Source organism: Teleopsis dalmanni, chromosome 1 (assembly GCF_002237135.1).
Source record: "Teleopsis dalmanni isolate 2A chromosome 1, ASM223713v2, whole genome shotgun sequence".
In the NCBI taxonomy this organism is placed as follows: Eukaryota; Metazoa; Arthropoda; class Insecta; order Diptera; family Diopsidae; genus Teleopsis; species Teleopsis dalmanni.
The window spans coordinates 107,619,490-107,639,019 of NC_051846.1; the positions used below are offsets into that span (position 1 = coordinate 107,619,490).

At 33.9% G+C, this 19,530-nt stretch overlaps 1 protein-coding gene across 1 annotated transcript in view; it reads right to left on the bottom strand.

Moving 5' to 3' along the window:
* The window catches only part of LOC119665450 (cyclic nucleotide-gated cation channel alpha-3-like), a 210,734-nt gene that overhangs the window by 65,607 nt on the left and 125,597 nt on the right, over positions 1-19,530 (bottom strand). Inside the window, exons 9-11 of the mRNA XM_038074675.1 lie at positions 15,663-15,746; positions 490-643; positions 29-429 (exon numbers count right to left, since the gene is read on the bottom strand). Of these exons, the coding sequence (XP_037930603.1) occupies positions 29-429; positions 490-643; positions 15,663-15,746 (639 nt within the window). The remainder of the gene's footprint in view (positions 1-28; positions 430-489; positions 644-15,662; positions 15,747-19,530) is intronic.

Sequence of the window (19,530 nt, forward strand, 5' to 3'; positions counted from 1 at the left end):
TTAAACTAGATTAAATGTTATCACAAACTTATTAAGTCCATCCAAATTAAGAATACCGATTTCCCCAAAAAAATCTCCAGCCTTCATTGTAGTTAACACCTTTCCTGTTTCGCTAATTACTTCAAGAATTCCATCAGCAATAATAAACATTTCTCGAGCAACTTCCCCCTTTCGACAAATTGAATCACCTGGCGTGAAAATATATGCTTTCATTTTTAAAACTAAATCATGCAGAAATTCTGGCTGACATTCCTGAAATATGGTAACTTTTTTTAATACACTTAGATTAACATGTAATGCCAGCTCTGTCTTAAGCTTATCAGGTAAAAGTCCTAATGCAGTGTTTATATCTCCACCACCTTGTATTCGACCTCGAGACCAGCTGTAGTCATACCAACGTAAGACTCTTCGTTTCATTCCACCAGGTACCTACAATATGCAACCAAAATATACATTAGGGTAATAATATAATAGAAATATTAGCCATGCCTTGTGATGTCTCATATAAGTTTTAGCTCCATCTAAAAGTCTTTCAAACTCCAAACGATTAGCGTTGCGATTGGTTATTACATTACCAACTTGTCCAACGATTGTAGCAAATATAAATACGCCAATTAGATAACTCAGTATAGTAAACACATATCTGAAATAATTAACTATTATTATGACAAATTGTATGCTCATTAATTAGGAATGATTGTTTTTCTTAGTGATTGCCTTTAACAAAACTAATATACCCATATTCAAAAACTTATAGAACCGAATCCATTTAATAAAAAAAATGGGAAATGAAAGAACTAATTGAATTTTGGTTTGATGACGTAAACATAAAAGATATCAGTTGATACAAACCAGAGACCTGCAATAAGTACTCAACACTCGGATCATACTGGAATCATTTGCTTTGTTTCATTTATATGCATTCAACCTCTTTTTTTCGTGATTTCGACTCTAACTGATTCATACATACAGCAGACAGCACTTATAATGATTTATACTTTTCTCTTATAATACTCATAAACACCGCCACTTGACATAAAAGTGATGCAAGTCATTTTATGTTGTTTATTGTACATATAATTTCTTACTGAAACAACCAGTAATTTAATGCACAAATAATATTTAATAACATAAACAAAATGCATGCATTTACAATGTTAACAACAACAACATACACTAAAAGTATAACACATATTATAAGCACACACAAATTATTGGCTTAGCGAACAACAGCGCTCACACAAAATTTTTACGAATGCCTAACCGAGACATTCATTTTCGATATTCATTCATACATACGTTTATTAATATATACTACTCGAGTATACGCTGTAATCCATGAGTCATTTGATACTTATGACGCTGATTCATTAGCACCGGCACTCAAAACGAAAACACTTATGAATCATTTCTGTGGCGAATGAGAATGCATATAAGTAGTATATAAGAAAAATATTTATACGCACTTTTATTTGGTTCCTTATGAGTGTACTTTAAGTGTTAAAATTATGACTCATTGCATTTCTCTGATATAAAAACTGAGTCACAGATTTTTAATGGTAAAATTGAAAAAATAAATATAAAAATTACATTAATTATAATGAAATTTTATAAAAAATTTTTAAATTTATTAATTTTTCCCTTCCATTAATATACTGTGTTCAATGAAATAGCAGTGCAACAGAAGCAAAAATATATAACGATTTTTTGCATAATCCTTTTCGTTAGTTAATCGCTTGCATATTGTTTATGTAAAATGGAATATAGAGATAAGAAAAAATTTGAATGCGTGAAGCCCACGAAAGGTGCCAATACTTAATCAAAGGCATATCAAAGCGCGGTTGAAGTTTGCCAAAATCCATTGGACAGATGATTCTAAACTTGTGTTGTTTGATGGAGTAGGTTCTAGATAGTATGTACGTTGACCTCTAAACATGGAATATCTTCCAAATTATATTGTCAAGACAGTTAAGGACGGTGGCCTTAAAATTGTAGTATGGGCCTGTTTTTGATATAGCGATGTGGGTCCATAGGATCATGGACCAAAATGTATACGTTGATATATTAAGGAATGTTATGATGCCATATGCTAGTTCGAATATGCTCTTAAAATAGATGTTCCAGCAAGATAACGATCCAAAACACACCAGCAAATTCGCTAAAAATTGGAAAGGAAAGAAAGGATCGATTTTTAAAACTACTTAATTAGTTTCTGATGTAGATGCCGCCTTACAATTATTCATATTCCAACTCTCCAAAAGTTCTTTAACATACTTTTCCTGGTGAATGTAAATCGCACCGGTAAATGTTTTACCGGTCCACGATCTACAACTTAAACATAATGATTTAATTCGTGAATTGTTTCAGTCAATTGTTTTTTAGAGGAACATTCAACCAACATATCATCCACATAGAGTCCAATCAGTGTAGTTATATTTTCCGTTTTCTTGCCGTAAATATAATTATCAGACTGACACCGATTAAAACTCATTTTAATTAAAATTGTTGTAATTTTTTTATTTCATTCATAATTTTTTTATTTCATAGATTGATTTTTTTAATCGACACACGGCGTCCGGATTCAGCTCGTCCTAAACATTGGGGGCTGTTTCATAAAAATTTCATTTTCGGATTCGACATGTAGGTATGCTGCAGTAATATCACTGTAGTTTGAATAAGTCACTGTTGTTTGATACACAATTCCATTTTGTCTAATTCTTAAAAAATTTGAGTTCATATACCTTCTGCTCAAAAATTACTCGGATTTTGTAAATAAAACACACAAATTTAAATTTTATTCCAAATTTATTTTATCTCCTTCTAAATATGCTTCTTCTAAAGCTATACACATAAACCAACGCTTAACCCAATCTTCCATACACTTTTCGTAGGCCCGTGCAGGTATGGCTTTTAGTTCCTTCAGCTAATTCTCTTTTACCGATTCAATCGACTCAAAACGCTTACCACGAAAGGGCAATTTGAGTTTCGGGAACACGAAAAAGTCGCACGGCGCCAGATCTGGCGAATATGGTGCCGCGTTTGGTCAAAAAAGCGCGTACAACAAGAATTTTCCATAGTAAACATCTTGAGGTAGTCTCACATTAACAGCTGCTGTAAACAAACTAATTGACAGATGGCGTTCAAATTTGTACCATATGTCAAGAAAGGGTGTATCAAAAAAATTTGAAAAAGCTCTATTACTTAAGGAATAGTTAACAAACAACAAAAGTCGGGTACTTTTTGAGCAGAGGTATTCTCGGTCATTATCACTCCACATTACCTTAAGCTTTCTTTCAGTCTTTTTTTTTCATTCTTATCAGATATTCTTTGAACGCACCAAGAGCTTCCGATTTTTTATGAAGAAATTTAACTTCAATATATATTGAAAAATCGTCAATGTTATAAAGTACGCACTTCATCTTAATGAATTTATCTGCACGGGACCACAAATATTCGTATGCACCAAGTCTAATATGTCTTTTAATATAATTTCAGAATACTCATTATAGGATTTGCTTGTTATTTGACACATCGCGCACGTTTTGCAGCTAACATCGAGTGGCGAATTTAAGATTATTACATGCAGGGTGAGTAAATCTTTAATATTTAAATGTTCGAACCGTTTATGGCACGTTAAAAAGTTATTTTTTTAATAATCGTATTTACAGTTTCTTTGTTGTTTTCTAAATTTACGTAAAACGTGAATTTAAAACTATTTTATCCATATTAGATATAATATGGATAAAATAGTTCTATATAAATTAGAATGTAAGTCCGGAACATACAAAACATCTTTTAGTATAATTTTTTCACTGTTTACTATAATATTAAAATTTTCAATTCCTTGTATATTTACCGATGCGCCCGATACTAAAATCACACTTTCTTTGTAAGCTTTCATTGAAACAAAAAAACGTTTGTCTTTATACATGTGCGAGGCTTAAAACTCGTGTCTGTCAAATTAGAAGCTATGATTACTGGTGTTTATCCACAAATAGCCAAGGCTGCACAAACTGTTAAAGACACAGACATTTTTTATAGTCTCGACAATTTCGGATGCCCATACAGGAGCAGATATCTTCCTGCAAAGTTTTTAAAATAGAAGAAATTTATAAAATCGAATTAAAAATCTGATTCCTAAAAATCGTGTAGTAATCCACGATAAAGGAATAAATTTATTATTATTATGTAATAAATTTATTATATAATAATAAAATAATAAAATTTATTATATAATAATAAAATAATAAAATTTATTATATAATAATAAAACAAGATATTACATAAGATATAATAAGGATTTATTATGTCTTCCTCGTGGGCATACTCATTCTGAATAAATTTAATACCTATGAACTGCATCATTTCGTAGCATGTATTATGCAATATGCACGCGCACATAATTAAATTTGTTATAGAAGGTGTTCTTTGTTGTTCCATAAAATATAACATTAGACGAAACCTTGCTTTCATTCGCTCACAAGTGTCTTCTATGACAATCTTTGCAGATATGCAGAATATCCTAAAAAAAAGTACCACTGGGACATTTGTATGGAAATGATGCTGTAGTAGACAGTTGTGATTACCGTGAAATTCGGCTGTCATATAAGGAATCAAACTCTCCAATATATGCGTCTATAAATAAACCATTTTCATCGAAAACTCCCTCCTTGCTATGGTGTAGTGCATTTATTTGAATATGTGTGCTGTCTATGCAATCAATTATGACCGGAAATTTTTTCGTAGCTTCCACTTTTGCCATATTAGCAATTGCTTCGGCCGTATTTGGCTATCTTATAAATTGGTATCCGCTTGATATGAGCCACTCTATAGTTCTTTCAATTATTCTCCATGCAGAAGCTTTTCATATGCCAAAACAAATACCAATTTTGCGAAAAGTATACGTATTTGCCATAACATATACCATAAAAATATATAAGTTTCCTTCTCTGCACTCGACCGATTGTGACTACCACGGTTATTTTATATTCGTTGATTGGAATTTATCAACAAATTTATTGAAGTATGAAACATAATTAATAAATAACAACCGTATTTTTTTAATCGCACATACCAAGCAAATAATTAGTAGTACATCTTTGAAGTCCTGGAATCTTCATCGGAAAAATTATTGATCGTTTTCACAAAATTTCTAATAAATCCAAGCAGATGCACTTCATCCGATGAGCTTAAAAAACTTGAACTAGTGTTTCGCTTGATGACTCTAATAAAATCCGCAATTTTCATTTATTTACTTCAGAATTATATTTAATTTTTAAAGTAAATACTAAATAAAAAATTACATTTAATAGTTCAAACATTTCAATAGATTTTATTTTTTATTCTAGTTTTTGGTTTTTTATATTCAAAATTTTCTCACTTATTCGGTTAGCGCCAAAATTCTTCACACAAATCAAAAAAAATATTCCTTAACGTCAGCCTTCGTTTCAACGAAATTAAGGCCCATTTCCTTAATTTCGTTTTAACCTTTAAACTGAATTTTCCATAGAAATAGGTATATAAACATAGTATGTATGTATTGTAACGAACCTTTCTGGCCGGGGTTTTGCTCGCCGGATTCCAGGTCCAGTCCTACAATAAATTTATTTGATAGGAGCAGTGGAAAGTTTGAATACCCGGTGGACGGTGGCGTTGGTGCAATGATGTGGTTATCTTCCTCGGTGAAGTTAGTTGGTTTGGCGTAGAAATGTTAATTTCCAACGCCCTGACAATGTGTTTTGAAGAAATGTGAATTTCTTCTCTATGCAATGGATTTGGCGTAGAAATGTTAATTTCAACGCCCCTGACATGTTTGAAGAAATGTGAATTTCTTCTCTGTTCAATGAATTTGGTGTAGAAATGTTAATTTCATCGCCCCTGACAATGTGTTTTGAAGAAATGTGAATTTCTTCTCTCTGCAATGGATTTGGTATGGGTGATAATACTCATGTGCAATTATCACCTTACCGAGTAATTTATTAATGAAAATTTGATTTCGTTATGAATAAATAAGTAATAGAAATTTACATTTCTATTACTACTAACGAAATGTTAATTTCGTTAGTAATAATTATTTTAATAGAAATGGGTATTTCTATTAAATAAAATACAAATGGGAATCGAGATGTGAATTTCGGTTCTTGATGTTTCAGCACGTATATTATGGAGCGACCTGTTCTTTGGCTCGATGCCTCGCTGAATGCCTTTCTTGTGCTTTTGCTTCGCCTTTTATATCCGCGAGGTGCGAAGCAAACAGTAGATTTGTTCTTGTAATTACAACAGTGTGTTGTTTACAAGTTTTATTATTGTTTTGATGTTTTATTTTATTATTATATATATATTTTTTTTTTGTATTATTATATTTTTGTGTTGTAAAATTTACGAACGTAAATTTTATGTTACAGTATGTATATAGACAGAGAACTATACACCATAAAGGTGCACAAGAGTGCAAGTATTAAGAGAGTTTGTAGTTTAGTCTACTTACAGGTTTTCTTGCTAGTGACGTCATCAACGAGGAGGTGAATTTACGAGTTGTAAAAGAGTGCCAGTTGTAATACTCCTTTCTGTTTTTTTTATATTTTTTTGTGTATTTTATTTATTTAGATTTTTTCGTTCGTTTTTTTCTTTCGTTAATTTAGATCTAAAATTTAGTTCAGGAATATTCTTTTCTTTTTGCTTTTCTTAATTTTTTTTCTTTGTATATTTTTTTTTGGTTTTTAATATCAATAATTTCTAAATACTATTATATTTAGTAAATGAATAATGTTAATTATTTATATATTTTTTTTTTGGTTTTTTTATTATATATGTATTTTTGTTTGTTTGGATTAAAACCAAATATAATATCAATATAATATGAATTGGTTCTTTTCTTTTCTTTTTTGGTGATTTTATTTAGATATGTTGCATAGTCAAAATTTGAAAATTTGAAAAAAATTAAATCTTTAAACATGAGGGCTTAATTACAAGAAATGTAGGTGACTGGTGTACGTGAAAGAGGGAACAGTGATAGGTTGATGTAAAAAGAAAATGAGTTACACAGGACAAGAAAGATTAGTAAGATTAGGGAGCTGTAAGAAGTCTGTCAGGGCCTTTTACTACTTCCACTACGTTAAAATTATATGATTTTTTCTATATATTTATTTGTTTTTTTCTTGTTTTTGGTTTTTTTATAGTGTTGTAGGGTACGACCCACTCTTTTTCTGACGAGCTAGGTGGACTTGACACGGTGCGAGACCTTAACTTCGCATATAACACACGCAAAGAAAATTGAACATAACAAATCTCAAGCCTCAATGAGTTCCATTGGATCTCATTCTGTATAAATGATTTCCAACGAGATTAAAATATTATATAAAATATAATATTTAAAATATTAAATATTATTAATAATTCCAAATATGTTCCAAATGCAAATGAATACATTGAACATACCCTTGGTTAAGTTAGGTTCGGAAGACGCGTGCTGACCATTGTCAGAACTTCCATATATGGGCATATATTGCCCATTGTGGTGGCTTAAAAAAAATTTTGCGGGGAGAGGCGAGTGGCTAACCTTTTTAATCCTTGTTCAACCATTTGGTTTTCCAGTTGAAGTTGAGGAGATTCGATAAATGTGCTTTCGGTATCTCTTCCAAGCCAGTCAAAAAGTGATTCCCGAGACATTGCAGTTGCCTTGTCTGAAGTCCTGAAAAGAGACAAAGGAAGTGGTTGGTAGATTCTACCTCTTCTTCATCTTGGCAACTTCATTTTTTTCGTTTTATTTTTGTCCAACATAGACCATAAGGTTCTAGCGACATCAAAGACTTCGCGGTTAGTCCATAAATTGTTTGTCACCGTGTTGGTGATTTCCTCTATCATCCTAAACAGTTCACATATTGGTATATGTATTGTGAGGTCGCTCATCTGCTAGTTCATTCTCTTCAATATTGCTATACCCAGGAACCCAGGAAAGAGAGACCTTGTGATGTTTGATGCTCATCAGTGAGGTGCGACGTTTTAATACAGTCTGGGATGTAAATGTTTTAGATGCAATTGCTTTCAGCGCGGCCTGACTATCTACAAAAATCGTGATATTCGAAGGATGAATTGTACTTTGTTGTATAAGGTTGGCCGCTTTTTCAATAGCTTATATCTCACCCGAAAAGACGCTGCAAGTATCAGGGAGTCAGCAGGACTGTCTTATCTGTATATCTTTCGAGAAGATACCTGCTCCCGTACTGCACTCCATCTTTGAGTCATCTGTGTAAATGGTAACAGCAGAGTTAATTGTTATACATCCAAGCTCCCAGCTATCTCTGGTTGAATAAAGAGTGGAAATTCTGGTATTGAAATCTAGTATTGCTGTCATGTAGTCTGTAGCAGAGTCTAGATCCGCCTTGACTGAGCTATGACCCCTCCTTCTAATTTACTTCAAAATTGTACGGTGTCCGTAATTAGCTGGTTTCTACATCTTAGGAACATACTTTAAATAAAAGATTTTCATGGCATTTTGACAGTTTGAGAAAGCTGTTTTTGACATATTTACAAAAAAAGTTAAACAAATTTTTGGTGATTGCATTTCCTTGAGAACGATGTACCTCTTTTTGGAACTCCTATTTCCCAAAAACAAATAAATCGCAGCTAAAAATAAGTTTTCAGTTTATGTTGTAAGGTTTGAAGATGTATTTAAGCTTCATCTAACAAATTTTTAGCAAACGCCAAAAATCAAATTAACAGGCAAGTTGAAAAATCAGCTGTTCGAAATGAGAACAAATGAATTGCAATGAATGTAGACACTTTTAAATAACTCATTTGAAATGAGCCATTTGAGGTCAGTGTAAATGCCATATTAAGTAAAAAAAACTTGGTTTTTGCACGAGTTGTATGTAAAATGTTTAGAATGTTTTTAAAATTGTTCCATGTTGATTTTAAACTGTATGCTCTTTTTTTATATATCATATGGAAAACATAAGATTTGAATCCATGTTTTTTAAAAACAGAATAAACAAACTTCTCTGACATGTCGTACAAAAAGTAAAAATTAGAAGAAAGGATTGCAATTGTTGCTGTTTGGGAGAAATATATTTCATAGATTATATATATTTAATATCATCTTAAATTATTTGTATCAATTCGTTAACTTCTTTGTTTTAAGTGTATTTAAATTTGTCCGAAAATGTGATATAAATAGAAATTTATGTAATCCAAAACCTTAATAAAATAATCATGTTAATCTGTTTAAAAAGCTATTATAAAAAATGTTAAGTAGTGTAATGAACCCCTTTACGTGGGGCTGTCTATAGCTGGGATAGTTCAGCAGTGTCCAGTGTTCTTACAAGACAATTTGTATTTTTGGACTCGACTCCGATTCACAGCGTAATTTCTTATGATTCATCCGTCCCTAGTCTCTGTTCTATTCAAAACCACGGTACTTTTTATATTCACTTCTTCTTTATTGTTATTATATATATTATTCCAATTCAATAGCGTTTACAATAAATTAAATTTTCTTAAATAAAGAGAGTTTATCTTATTCAATATATATGCAAATTCTACTTTACTTTTGTTACAATTCAATTTTCTAAAAAAATAGTATTTATTCAAAAAAATACATACATAATTCAATTTTCTAAAAATAATGTTTATCCAAAAAAAATACATAAACAATTTTATAAATTAAATAGAATTTATCTGGTTCACTATATGCAAATACCGGATTTAATACTCGTAGACTATGGTTTTTTTTTGAATGAAGCGAAGCACAGACCTTTTCAATTACCGCGGACTACGCCGTAGACGCAGGAATATGGAGTATTAATTATGATTCCCCAGCGTATTTAATTTACTAAAACACAAGCCGCAAACGCAGGAATATGGAGTATTAATTATGATACGAGCTTACCAATATTTTATTACTTCCTCTGTTACTCAGTTCTTCAGTATTTCCGTCTGCTTCTAGTATCCGCCAAAGCCACGTGCCAGTTAATACCTTCGACGGAGATTTCCCATAGGGTACTTTTGAAGCCTCCTATGAGATTTCTCTATCTGGCAACTTTTAAAGCTCCCAGACCGGTATCCTGTGCGTGCAATGGCTCCACAACTGTTATCACTTATCGGCTGTAAGTCTGCTCTAACCTCGGTCGCTTCAGCAAAAAAAACTCGTCCACTCTGCTCGCAGGTGGTATTCAAAAAGAGGTCGATTTCACATTTTTGTCCCCTTTTATTCGATCTTGTCGACGCTTTTAGTCCCGCTAACTGGCTTTTTTATTTCAATGGTGTATTTTTCATCTAAGAATTGTTTTTGCATGTTTTGCAAAATTGCATTAAGTTCTCGGTTGCTTTCTTGTTTTACTCGCATTGTGTGTTTTTTTCCAAAGATTTGTTTTTGCATGTCTACGTGACCATTCCATGCTTGTTGTAAAAAAATATATTAGTTGTGTCTTTACTTGTTTACTTCACTTGTGTATTTTGTTCATCTAAGAATTGTTTTTGCATGTTTTGCAAAACACATTAGGTTTTATTTCTTTAAACAAATACGTTAGGGTCGCGCAACTTATGTAACCCTAATTTTTATATGACGACAAAAATTGGGTCGTTACAGTAGCTACATAGCGAGATTATTTACCTAATAAAAAAAAATTCAAGAAGGAAGCTATGTTAAGGTGTTCAGTGAACACTCTGAACCATTCGACGCCTCGCCTCTGCATATTAGGTCTATTTCACAAATTACTTATAGTAACTTTGAGTAACACTGTGTACTTATACACACGTGTGTTCCACCAGCAAATTTGCGAGTAAATGAGAGTTCCATAGAGAATGTAATCACTGCCGAAATTCGAAAATGCTACACAGACTTTACTCGTACATTTTCTTTCAAGTAAAATTTGTGTTAGTGTGTGAATCAGCTGTCTTGGTTTAAATGTAAATTTTTGTATTGTTTATTTGCACGGCGCTGGTGTGCTCCCACACTTTACCCAAAGCTGTTTCATGAAAATCTATGTAAAGAGCGAAATTTGGCACTTTATTTGTGTTACTCACAATTTGTGCTTTACTTGTGTTTTACTTGAGTTTTACTACGAGTAGCTCGTGGAACAGACCATTAATAAAACAGAATATTTGATGTGTGGCAACGGTACAATATCCGATTGTCACTTTTGATGAAAACAACTCACCTAGCAATGCTAAACAAAAAGAACATTGAATTGTTAATTTTCTGTTAGTAAAGTAGTTTTGTATTTGTTGTATAATCTTGTATTTCTAAATGAAATAGTCAATGAAGACGACCAATGTGGTGACCCCGACGCGCAAAGTAAAAAACTTACAGAACTAATTTGTTAAAAGTGTAAAATAACATTAGTTTAAGAAGTGCTAAACAACATTCATTAAAACTATTAACGGGGTCATCCAACACGCACCATCGTCATCACAGGTATCAGAACAAAAAAACTTGGAACGACTAAACTGGTGACTCCGTTAAAAAATCAAATAAAAACTCTACCAAGTAGTGCATCTTATGCAAGAATACACTCGCAAACTGCGTTCCAGACAAATACATAACAATATGGCGTTGAACGCGGAACAAACTACAAATACACAAGTAGACTCCACAGAAATAAACCTGAAACACAATGTGAGAGTCCCGAACTTCAACAAAACCAATCCAACGGTATGGTTTGTACAATTGGAACGAGTTTTTCGTTAAAACAATATTTGAGACGATATAGACAAATTCTTGCTTGGCTGCTCAATCATGAAAGGATTGGCACCTTTCCTGGGCTACACGGTCAGCAAGAATGGCATTAAACCACCACAGGATCGCATTGAAGCAATAGTGAATTACAAACAACTTGACACAGTCAGTGATCTAGGACGTTTTCTAGGTGTTCTGAATTACTATCGGCGTTGCATACCACACTTTTCGCAACATCTAGCACAGCTTAGTGATCTGGTACGAAACTTTAAAAAGAATGACAAACGAAAAATCTCTTGCACCCCCGAAAGTCTCGATGCGTTTAATAACTATAATCACAGCGTTGCGAGTGCTGCACTAATTACTCGGGTTTTTTTTGAGAAAACTCTCAGCAACTGAAAAAAATTACAGCGCATATATAGAGAAATATTATCAATCTACAGCGCCATTAGTTTTTTCACTCACTTTCTAGAGGCAAGAGTTTTCGTCATTAAACCGGACCACAAACCGCTGGTATATGCTTTCAAACAGAAACCAGAGAAGGCGTCACCACGGCAGCTCCGCCATCTCGATTATATTTTTCAATTTTCGACAACCATTGTACACCTATCTGGGAGTGACAATGTTGTGACAGATGCTCTTTCTCGTATTTCATTTATATCGCCGCCAACTGCTGTCAATTTATCAACCGTTGCAGAGGAACAACAAAACGATCAAGAATTAAAAACACTGTTGTACGGGGGAAACATCTTCGAAGCTACAAGCAATTGTTTTCAACGACAACAATTTCTTGTTCTGAGATGTGTCTACAGAAATAATTCGACCATACATGCCAGTATCTTTGCGTCATAAAGTTTTCGCATCAATTCACGGCGTGTCACACTCCAGTGGAAGATCCACTCTGCATCAGATAAAACAAAAATACGTCTGGCCCTCCATGCGAACAGATATAATTGAATGGGCGCGAAATTGTTTACCCTGTCAACGAGCAAAAAAAAACAGACACAATACTGGCAGACAACCGTTTCGACCATGTACATATCGACATCATTGTGATGCCAATGCGTAATGGGTATCCCTATTGTTTAACAATGATTGATCGTTTTTCAAGGTGGCCTGAAGCTATACCTTTAAAAGATATTACTGCAAACACCATAGTATCTGCCTTTTGGTTAAACTGGGTGGCGAGATTTGGATGCCCGTAAACCATAACAACGGATCGGGGCCTACAATTCGAATCAGCATTTTTCAAAGCCTTGACAAAAATGATAGGAGCAAAACACGTCCACACCACGTCATACCACCCACAAGCAAATGGTATGATTGAATGCTGGCACCGTTCCTTAAAAGCAGCACTAATGTGTCACGAAGCAGAATCCTGGATAGAATTACTACCAACAATCCTGCTAGGCCTACGAACGTGTTTCAAGGAAGATTAGCAAACTTTAGCTGCTGGGATGTTGTATGGTTCCCCTATTCGACTACCGAACAAGTTTTTTGAGAACGACCAACAATGCACCAGCCCGCAGATTTTCATAGAGGAGTTTCGCAAATACATGCGATTAGTGCTACCGATTCCCGCAATACATCACTGGAACAATGCTTCATTTGGGTTGAAAAACCTCTACAACTGCCCACACGTCCTGCTTAGGATTGATTCTGTTCGTCGCCCGTTGGAGTCATCGTACACTGGACCTTTTAAAATACTCAGCAGACCAACTGACCACACTTTCGTTATTGATATGCAGGGAAAGGAGACCACAGTTTCAGCAGAAAGGCTCAAACCTGCTTTGATTACTTTTTTTTTTTTTTTTTGTGGTATCGGACCTGGGGGAAAAATCTTCAAAAGATACAAATGGCCCGTACCATTTGCATGCCCGAATTATGCACGACTCAAATTGAGTCATACATGCCTACGGATTAAAAAGTCCCCTACATTCTCAACTCAAAATCCTGAAAATCCCTGCAGTACGACCAGTTAAGGTATTCCTTCACAGGGCAGGTTAGAAGAGCACTTAGCGTGCATTCACTCCGATTGTGTACTAAGTATTTCGTCCGCTCTAACAGTATTTATTGTTCTAGAGATTATGCTCTTGTAAAAGCTCCATTCTTCGATGCTTGCCAACATCTGCATTACCATAGTAGAAGGGCTGGATTCCCCAATTAGTGTCTCTAGATTTTGTCTAGTATCTACGAATCTTATACAGTCTCTAATTATGTGGTCAGGACTCTCAATTTTATCTGGACAGGACTGGCAGTAGGGGTTACTTGCTGGCCTAAACCGGTATAAGTATTCACGGAAGCAGCCATGCCCCGTAAGAAACTGTGTTAATTGAAATCCCAAGTCTCCAGATTCTCGGTTAATCCAAACTCTTATATTTGGAATTAACGAATGCGTCCATCTTGATTTTTGGGAATGGTCCCACCTATGTTGCCATTCATTTAGGTATTTGTCTCTTATATCTAGATAAGACTCTGACAGAGATTGCCCAGTTTCAGTCGTTCGCCGACGAGAGCGCTGTAAGAAACTGTCTCTTTCCAAGAACGCTTTAAAGTCTATTGGCATGCGTCCAGCCAATACTCCCGCAGCATCGTCCGATACTGTACGGTAAGCACGGCAGATGCGTAGGTTTGACAATCTATGTGCACTTTTCATTACACGTGAATACGACTTAATGGTTGTAGCATGTGCCCACACCGGAGCAGCATAAAGCATCACCGACTTGGAGACTGATGCTAAAAGAACTCTAGCGGTGTCCTTGGGACCTCCTATGTTTGGCATTAATCGAGATAATGCGTTGCAGACACGTGATGCTTTATCTCCCGATTGTTTTAGGTGAGTTTTGAAACTCAACCTACTATCTAAGGTTACACCAAGATATGTAAGTTGGGGGCTAGATTGTATATCTACTCCACCCACTTTAATTGAGAGTTGTTCAATCTTTTTCCTACTTGTGATTAATAGCACCTCAGTTTTATGTTCAGCAAGCTCTAATCCGCTGTATTGCAGCCACGATTTAGCTGCTGCAATAGTAGCGCTGCAATTCCTAGCCACTTCGTCTAGAGTTTTTGCAACCACTACTATTGCAATATCATCTGCATACCCAACTACGTGCACTCCGTCCGGCTTTTTAATTCGAAGGATACCATCGTACATGATATTCCAAAGAATTGGCCCTAGAACTGATCCCTGGGGGACCCCTCCCGTAATCCTATATATTTTGGGTCCGGATTCTGTATCATATAAGAGTAATCTGTCTTTAAAATACGATGTTATAATTTTCAAAAGATATTCTGGGACTCTCATTTTCATCAGTGCATTTAAGATGCTACTCCACTCAGCAGTGTTGAAAGCATTTTTAACGTCTAAGGTCACTACTAAAGAAGTAGATGTGAAGGAAGTGACGAAAAACCTACACACGCACGTAAAGAAAAACCAGGTAAGGTTTTCACAACAGACAATTCTGGAAAGGGCAACCCGTAAAAATATCCGATTGTCACATTTGAAGAAAGCAACACACCTGGCAATGCTAAACAAAAAGCACATTGAATTGTTAATTTTCTGTTAGTAAAGTAGTTTTGTATTTGTTATATAATTTTGTATTTCTAAATAACATAGTCAATGAAAGTGACTAAAGATGTATTTTTCAGTGATTAAAAGTGTTGTAAATTGTAACGTTCCGTTAAAAAATTACTATTTCATTAATATATATTTTTCTTACACGTTAGAATTACCATATCCTAAATATATTTATTATTAAGATTCTATAATTTAGGTTAGTTTTTAAACAATTTTATAAATATAGATATATGTCAAAGGCTGCCATTATTTTGAAATGCTTTAATTTCACACAATTAATTTTTTTTAAAGAGTAGGTAACATTTAACTGCTCCATGTATAACAAAAAATTGTCAACAGCCTAAACATATACTAATATTTACTTTAATTGGTTCTATTATTATTACATGTATTTATTTTGATTCATACCCAGAACTAGAACCAAATTGAAGTAACCGGGATTTTATACCGCGTCTTGGTATCGATCGTGGGCCATCCACTGAGAAATTAGGCCTGCGCACAATGTGAATATGACATACAAAATAAACAAAACATTAAAAATATTTACTGTGAGATTTCTGCATCGATTAAAATAAAATATAATTATTTATATTTGTAAGTATATTGTAATATATATTGAATTTTTAAATAGATTTTAAACAGTAAAAATTGTTTTGTAAGAACTTTAATGTTATTTGATTAATTAAAATTGCTGCCATAAAACTTTTTGCTTATGAGGGCTAAGCAACATTAATAAATAATAAAGAAATATCTTTTTTTAAGCATATTGAAGAATCTTGAAGCAAACGAGTCAGTTATCGAAATAATAATACATAATACTTTACTTGAGTTTTTGTGTAATGTGATTATAATTTCCTGGATACCAGTTTGTTTAGAAACATATCAACATTTTATTTTGGAAGTTTTTAAATAAAACACAATGGAAAAGAATAGTACAATACTACGTTTACATTGTGAAATTAACTGAATCTGAATTTTTGCATTATACAAGTTAACACAATAAAATACCCGAAGACTAACACAAATTCTTTAAACACTCATGCGCACGAGATTCGTATACTCGTCTCACGAATGATACAGTCAGTTGTCGATCGTCGCTCGGACAGTTCGGAACGTGTGGGTTGTGTGAAGCGTATATTTAATAAAGAATAGGAGTTAAATAAATTATATCTGGAAACAATAATTAATAAAAGGAAATAAATAATTGGCGCCCAACGTGGGGCCCAAATAACTCCACTTAAAAAGTGGAATTAACGCTGAATCAAAATTCAGCTCAAACTCACGAAGTGAAAAAACCCGTTTTAGCCAATATTGCGTGTAATTTGTTAAGCGCGATATTTAACTACCTAATTAATAATTAAAAACAAAAACAATTAAGTCACTTTAAAGTAAAATGACTCTATATATGAAATAGTGAATTGATTTATTTATTACAAAATCCGAACAGAAGTAGCCAAAAACAGAAAATGCATATGGCTGCCATGCTATGTGAAAAATAAAATTTGCCGTACAGTGGGAAGCGTGGACAAAGAAAGAAAATATGTATTCGCCGAAAATTTTACCAGTTTTGCATTTTTGTTACAAAGAAAAACATTGCAAATGTGCAGCAGAGAAGTGAATTAAACACAAACTAAAAAATATTTTTAAACAAAAGTATTTTTACATTAAAATTTAACGGATTGTAAAATTGTGAATAAATATGAAATAAAGAAATATTTATAAACACAAATATTTACATCAATCAACATATAAGCAATTCAAACGAAAATAATAAGTGTCGGTGGTCTCAAAAGGCACGCAGCTGAAATACAAACAAAATACAATATAACATTTGGAAGAACCCAGGGAGCGACCAGCCACTGTCGGGACAGCAGGAGGATGTTTTATTTTTCTACACTTAAGATATTTCAGAAGAAGCTGTAACTAGTTTCCTTTCAATTTTTCAACTAGAACTAAATAAATTTTTTGAAATAATATTAGCTGCGTTTCAGCAAACATGATCCGTTCAATTTTACATGCAAAACAAAAACAATGGGGTGAACCAGCAATTGATCTGGTTCACTTTCTGATTCAATGTGGAATGTATGTAAAAGATAAAAGTGGAACGGAAATTTTGCAATTGATATAAGCTAAATACTAGTTCTTTCAATTATTCTCCATACAGAAGCTTTTGGTATGCCAAAACAAATACCAAATTCGCGAAAAGTATTTATATTAGCCATATACCACAAAAATATGTAAATTTCCTTCATTATTATTATTATTATTATTATTAAGACATGTTCTTCATTATAAAAATTAAATTAAAAATTTAAAAACTAGAACTTAGTCTATTCACAAATAATATTTATAAACTTCTTCCATTCCTCTCTGTTTCTGGCAGTAAAACGTAACTGGTTAAAGGATTTGCGTGTTTCTGCTGCCATTGTTCTTCGCCAGGTGGTTTTGGGACGACCTCGTCTCCTTACTCCTTGCGGGTTCCATTCCATGACTGCGTGGGCAATTGCATCTGTCGGTTTTCTAAGTGTATGGCCGAGCCAGCCATATTTGCGTCTCAAAATTTCTTTCTCTATTGGCTTTTGGTTGGTACGCTGCCATAGCACTTCGTTGGAGACTCTTGCAAGCCACCATATGTTCAGAATACGCCGCAGGCTTCTATTTACAAAGGATTGTATCTTCTGAGTCGAGGCCCTCGTAAGCGACCATGTTTCGCACCCATATAATAATGTCGATTTGACGCAGGCGTTGAATATTTTGGTTTTAGTTTCGACGCTTACATTGTTGGCTTTCCAGATTTTGTTAAGCGATGCGAAACAGCCATTTGCCTTTTTCATTCTACTGCCGATGTCCTTTGACGTGCCACCCTCGCTGTTGACTATACTCCCCAGGTATTCGAGTTCCTGCACGTCTTCAATGATTTGATCGTACAGAAGGATGGGCGATTGATTGCTTGCTTTTGTTCTCATTGTTTTTGTCTTTGAGGCGTTAATTTTTAGGCCGACTTTATATGACTGCTCACATACGTTATTTACAAGAGTTTGCATATCAGTGTGTCTGTTTGTTAACAATACTACATCGTCTGCATATTCAAGATGACCAAGCTTTTGATTCAGCTTCCAACCAATGCCGATTGGGCTTTCTTCTACAGCTTCTAAAACGACGTCCAGCACTGTGATAAACAGTAACGGTGAGAGGGCGCAACCCTGTCGCACTCCACTGTTGCAATTAAAGCTGTCGCTAAGAGTACCTTCATGTAAAACTCTACTCGTGGGCCCTTCGTAGCTATTCTTGAGAATATTAATGATCTTATTAGGGATACCTTTAGCGTTTAACGCCATCCATATGTAACTTCTCTTAAGCGCGTCGAAAGCCTTTTCAAAATCAATAAATGTTAAATACAAGGTTGCATTCCATTCTGAGGCTTGTTCAATAAGTATTCTAATCGTGTTAATTTGGTCGATGCACGAGTGCCCAGGGCGAAAACCTGCTTGAGTTTTATGAATAAGCTCGTTTAATGTTACGGCGATTCTTTCTAATATTATTTTGTTGAAAATTTGGAAAACTGCTGGTATTAAAGAAATTCCCCTCCAGTTGCTGCATTTCTTTCTATCGCCTTTTTTCGGCAGTTTGACAATGATAGACTCCTTCCATTCAAGAGGGAATGACTCTAGTTCCCAGATTTTCTTAAACAAGGGTGCAAAAGTTTGGACACAGCATTGGGGTCTGCCTTAAACTTGAACTAGTGTTTAAAAAGAAAATGGAGAAGTCAGTTTTGCTCGATAATTCTAATAAAATCTGCAATTTCCATTTATTTACTATAGAATTAAATTTAAGTTTTTAAGTAAATACTAAATAAAAACTTACATTTCATACTTCAGACATTTCAACAGATTTTATTTATTTTCTATTTTTTAGATTTTTTGTATTCAAAATTTTCTCACCAATTTTTTTAGCGCCAAAATTATTCACATAAATCAAAAAATTTTGTGCACAAACCCAACTGGCATATTTCATGCGTTGCCAATTATTTTCAAACGTGATCCGTATCGTTTCAGCAAAGATGATCCAGATCATTGAGCGGATCAGGTTTGCTGAAACGCAGCTATTATTTCGATATTGTTGTTGTTGAGATAGCCCTCCCTTGCAAGCTCTCTATTAAAAACCTATTACCAATAGAGACTCTGTAATAAAGACTTAAAGATATAAAGGAACGCCGTAAATTGTTTATAGTGCAAAAATTAACGAAGTCCAGTTGAAAGCTGTAATTGAAGCTGCC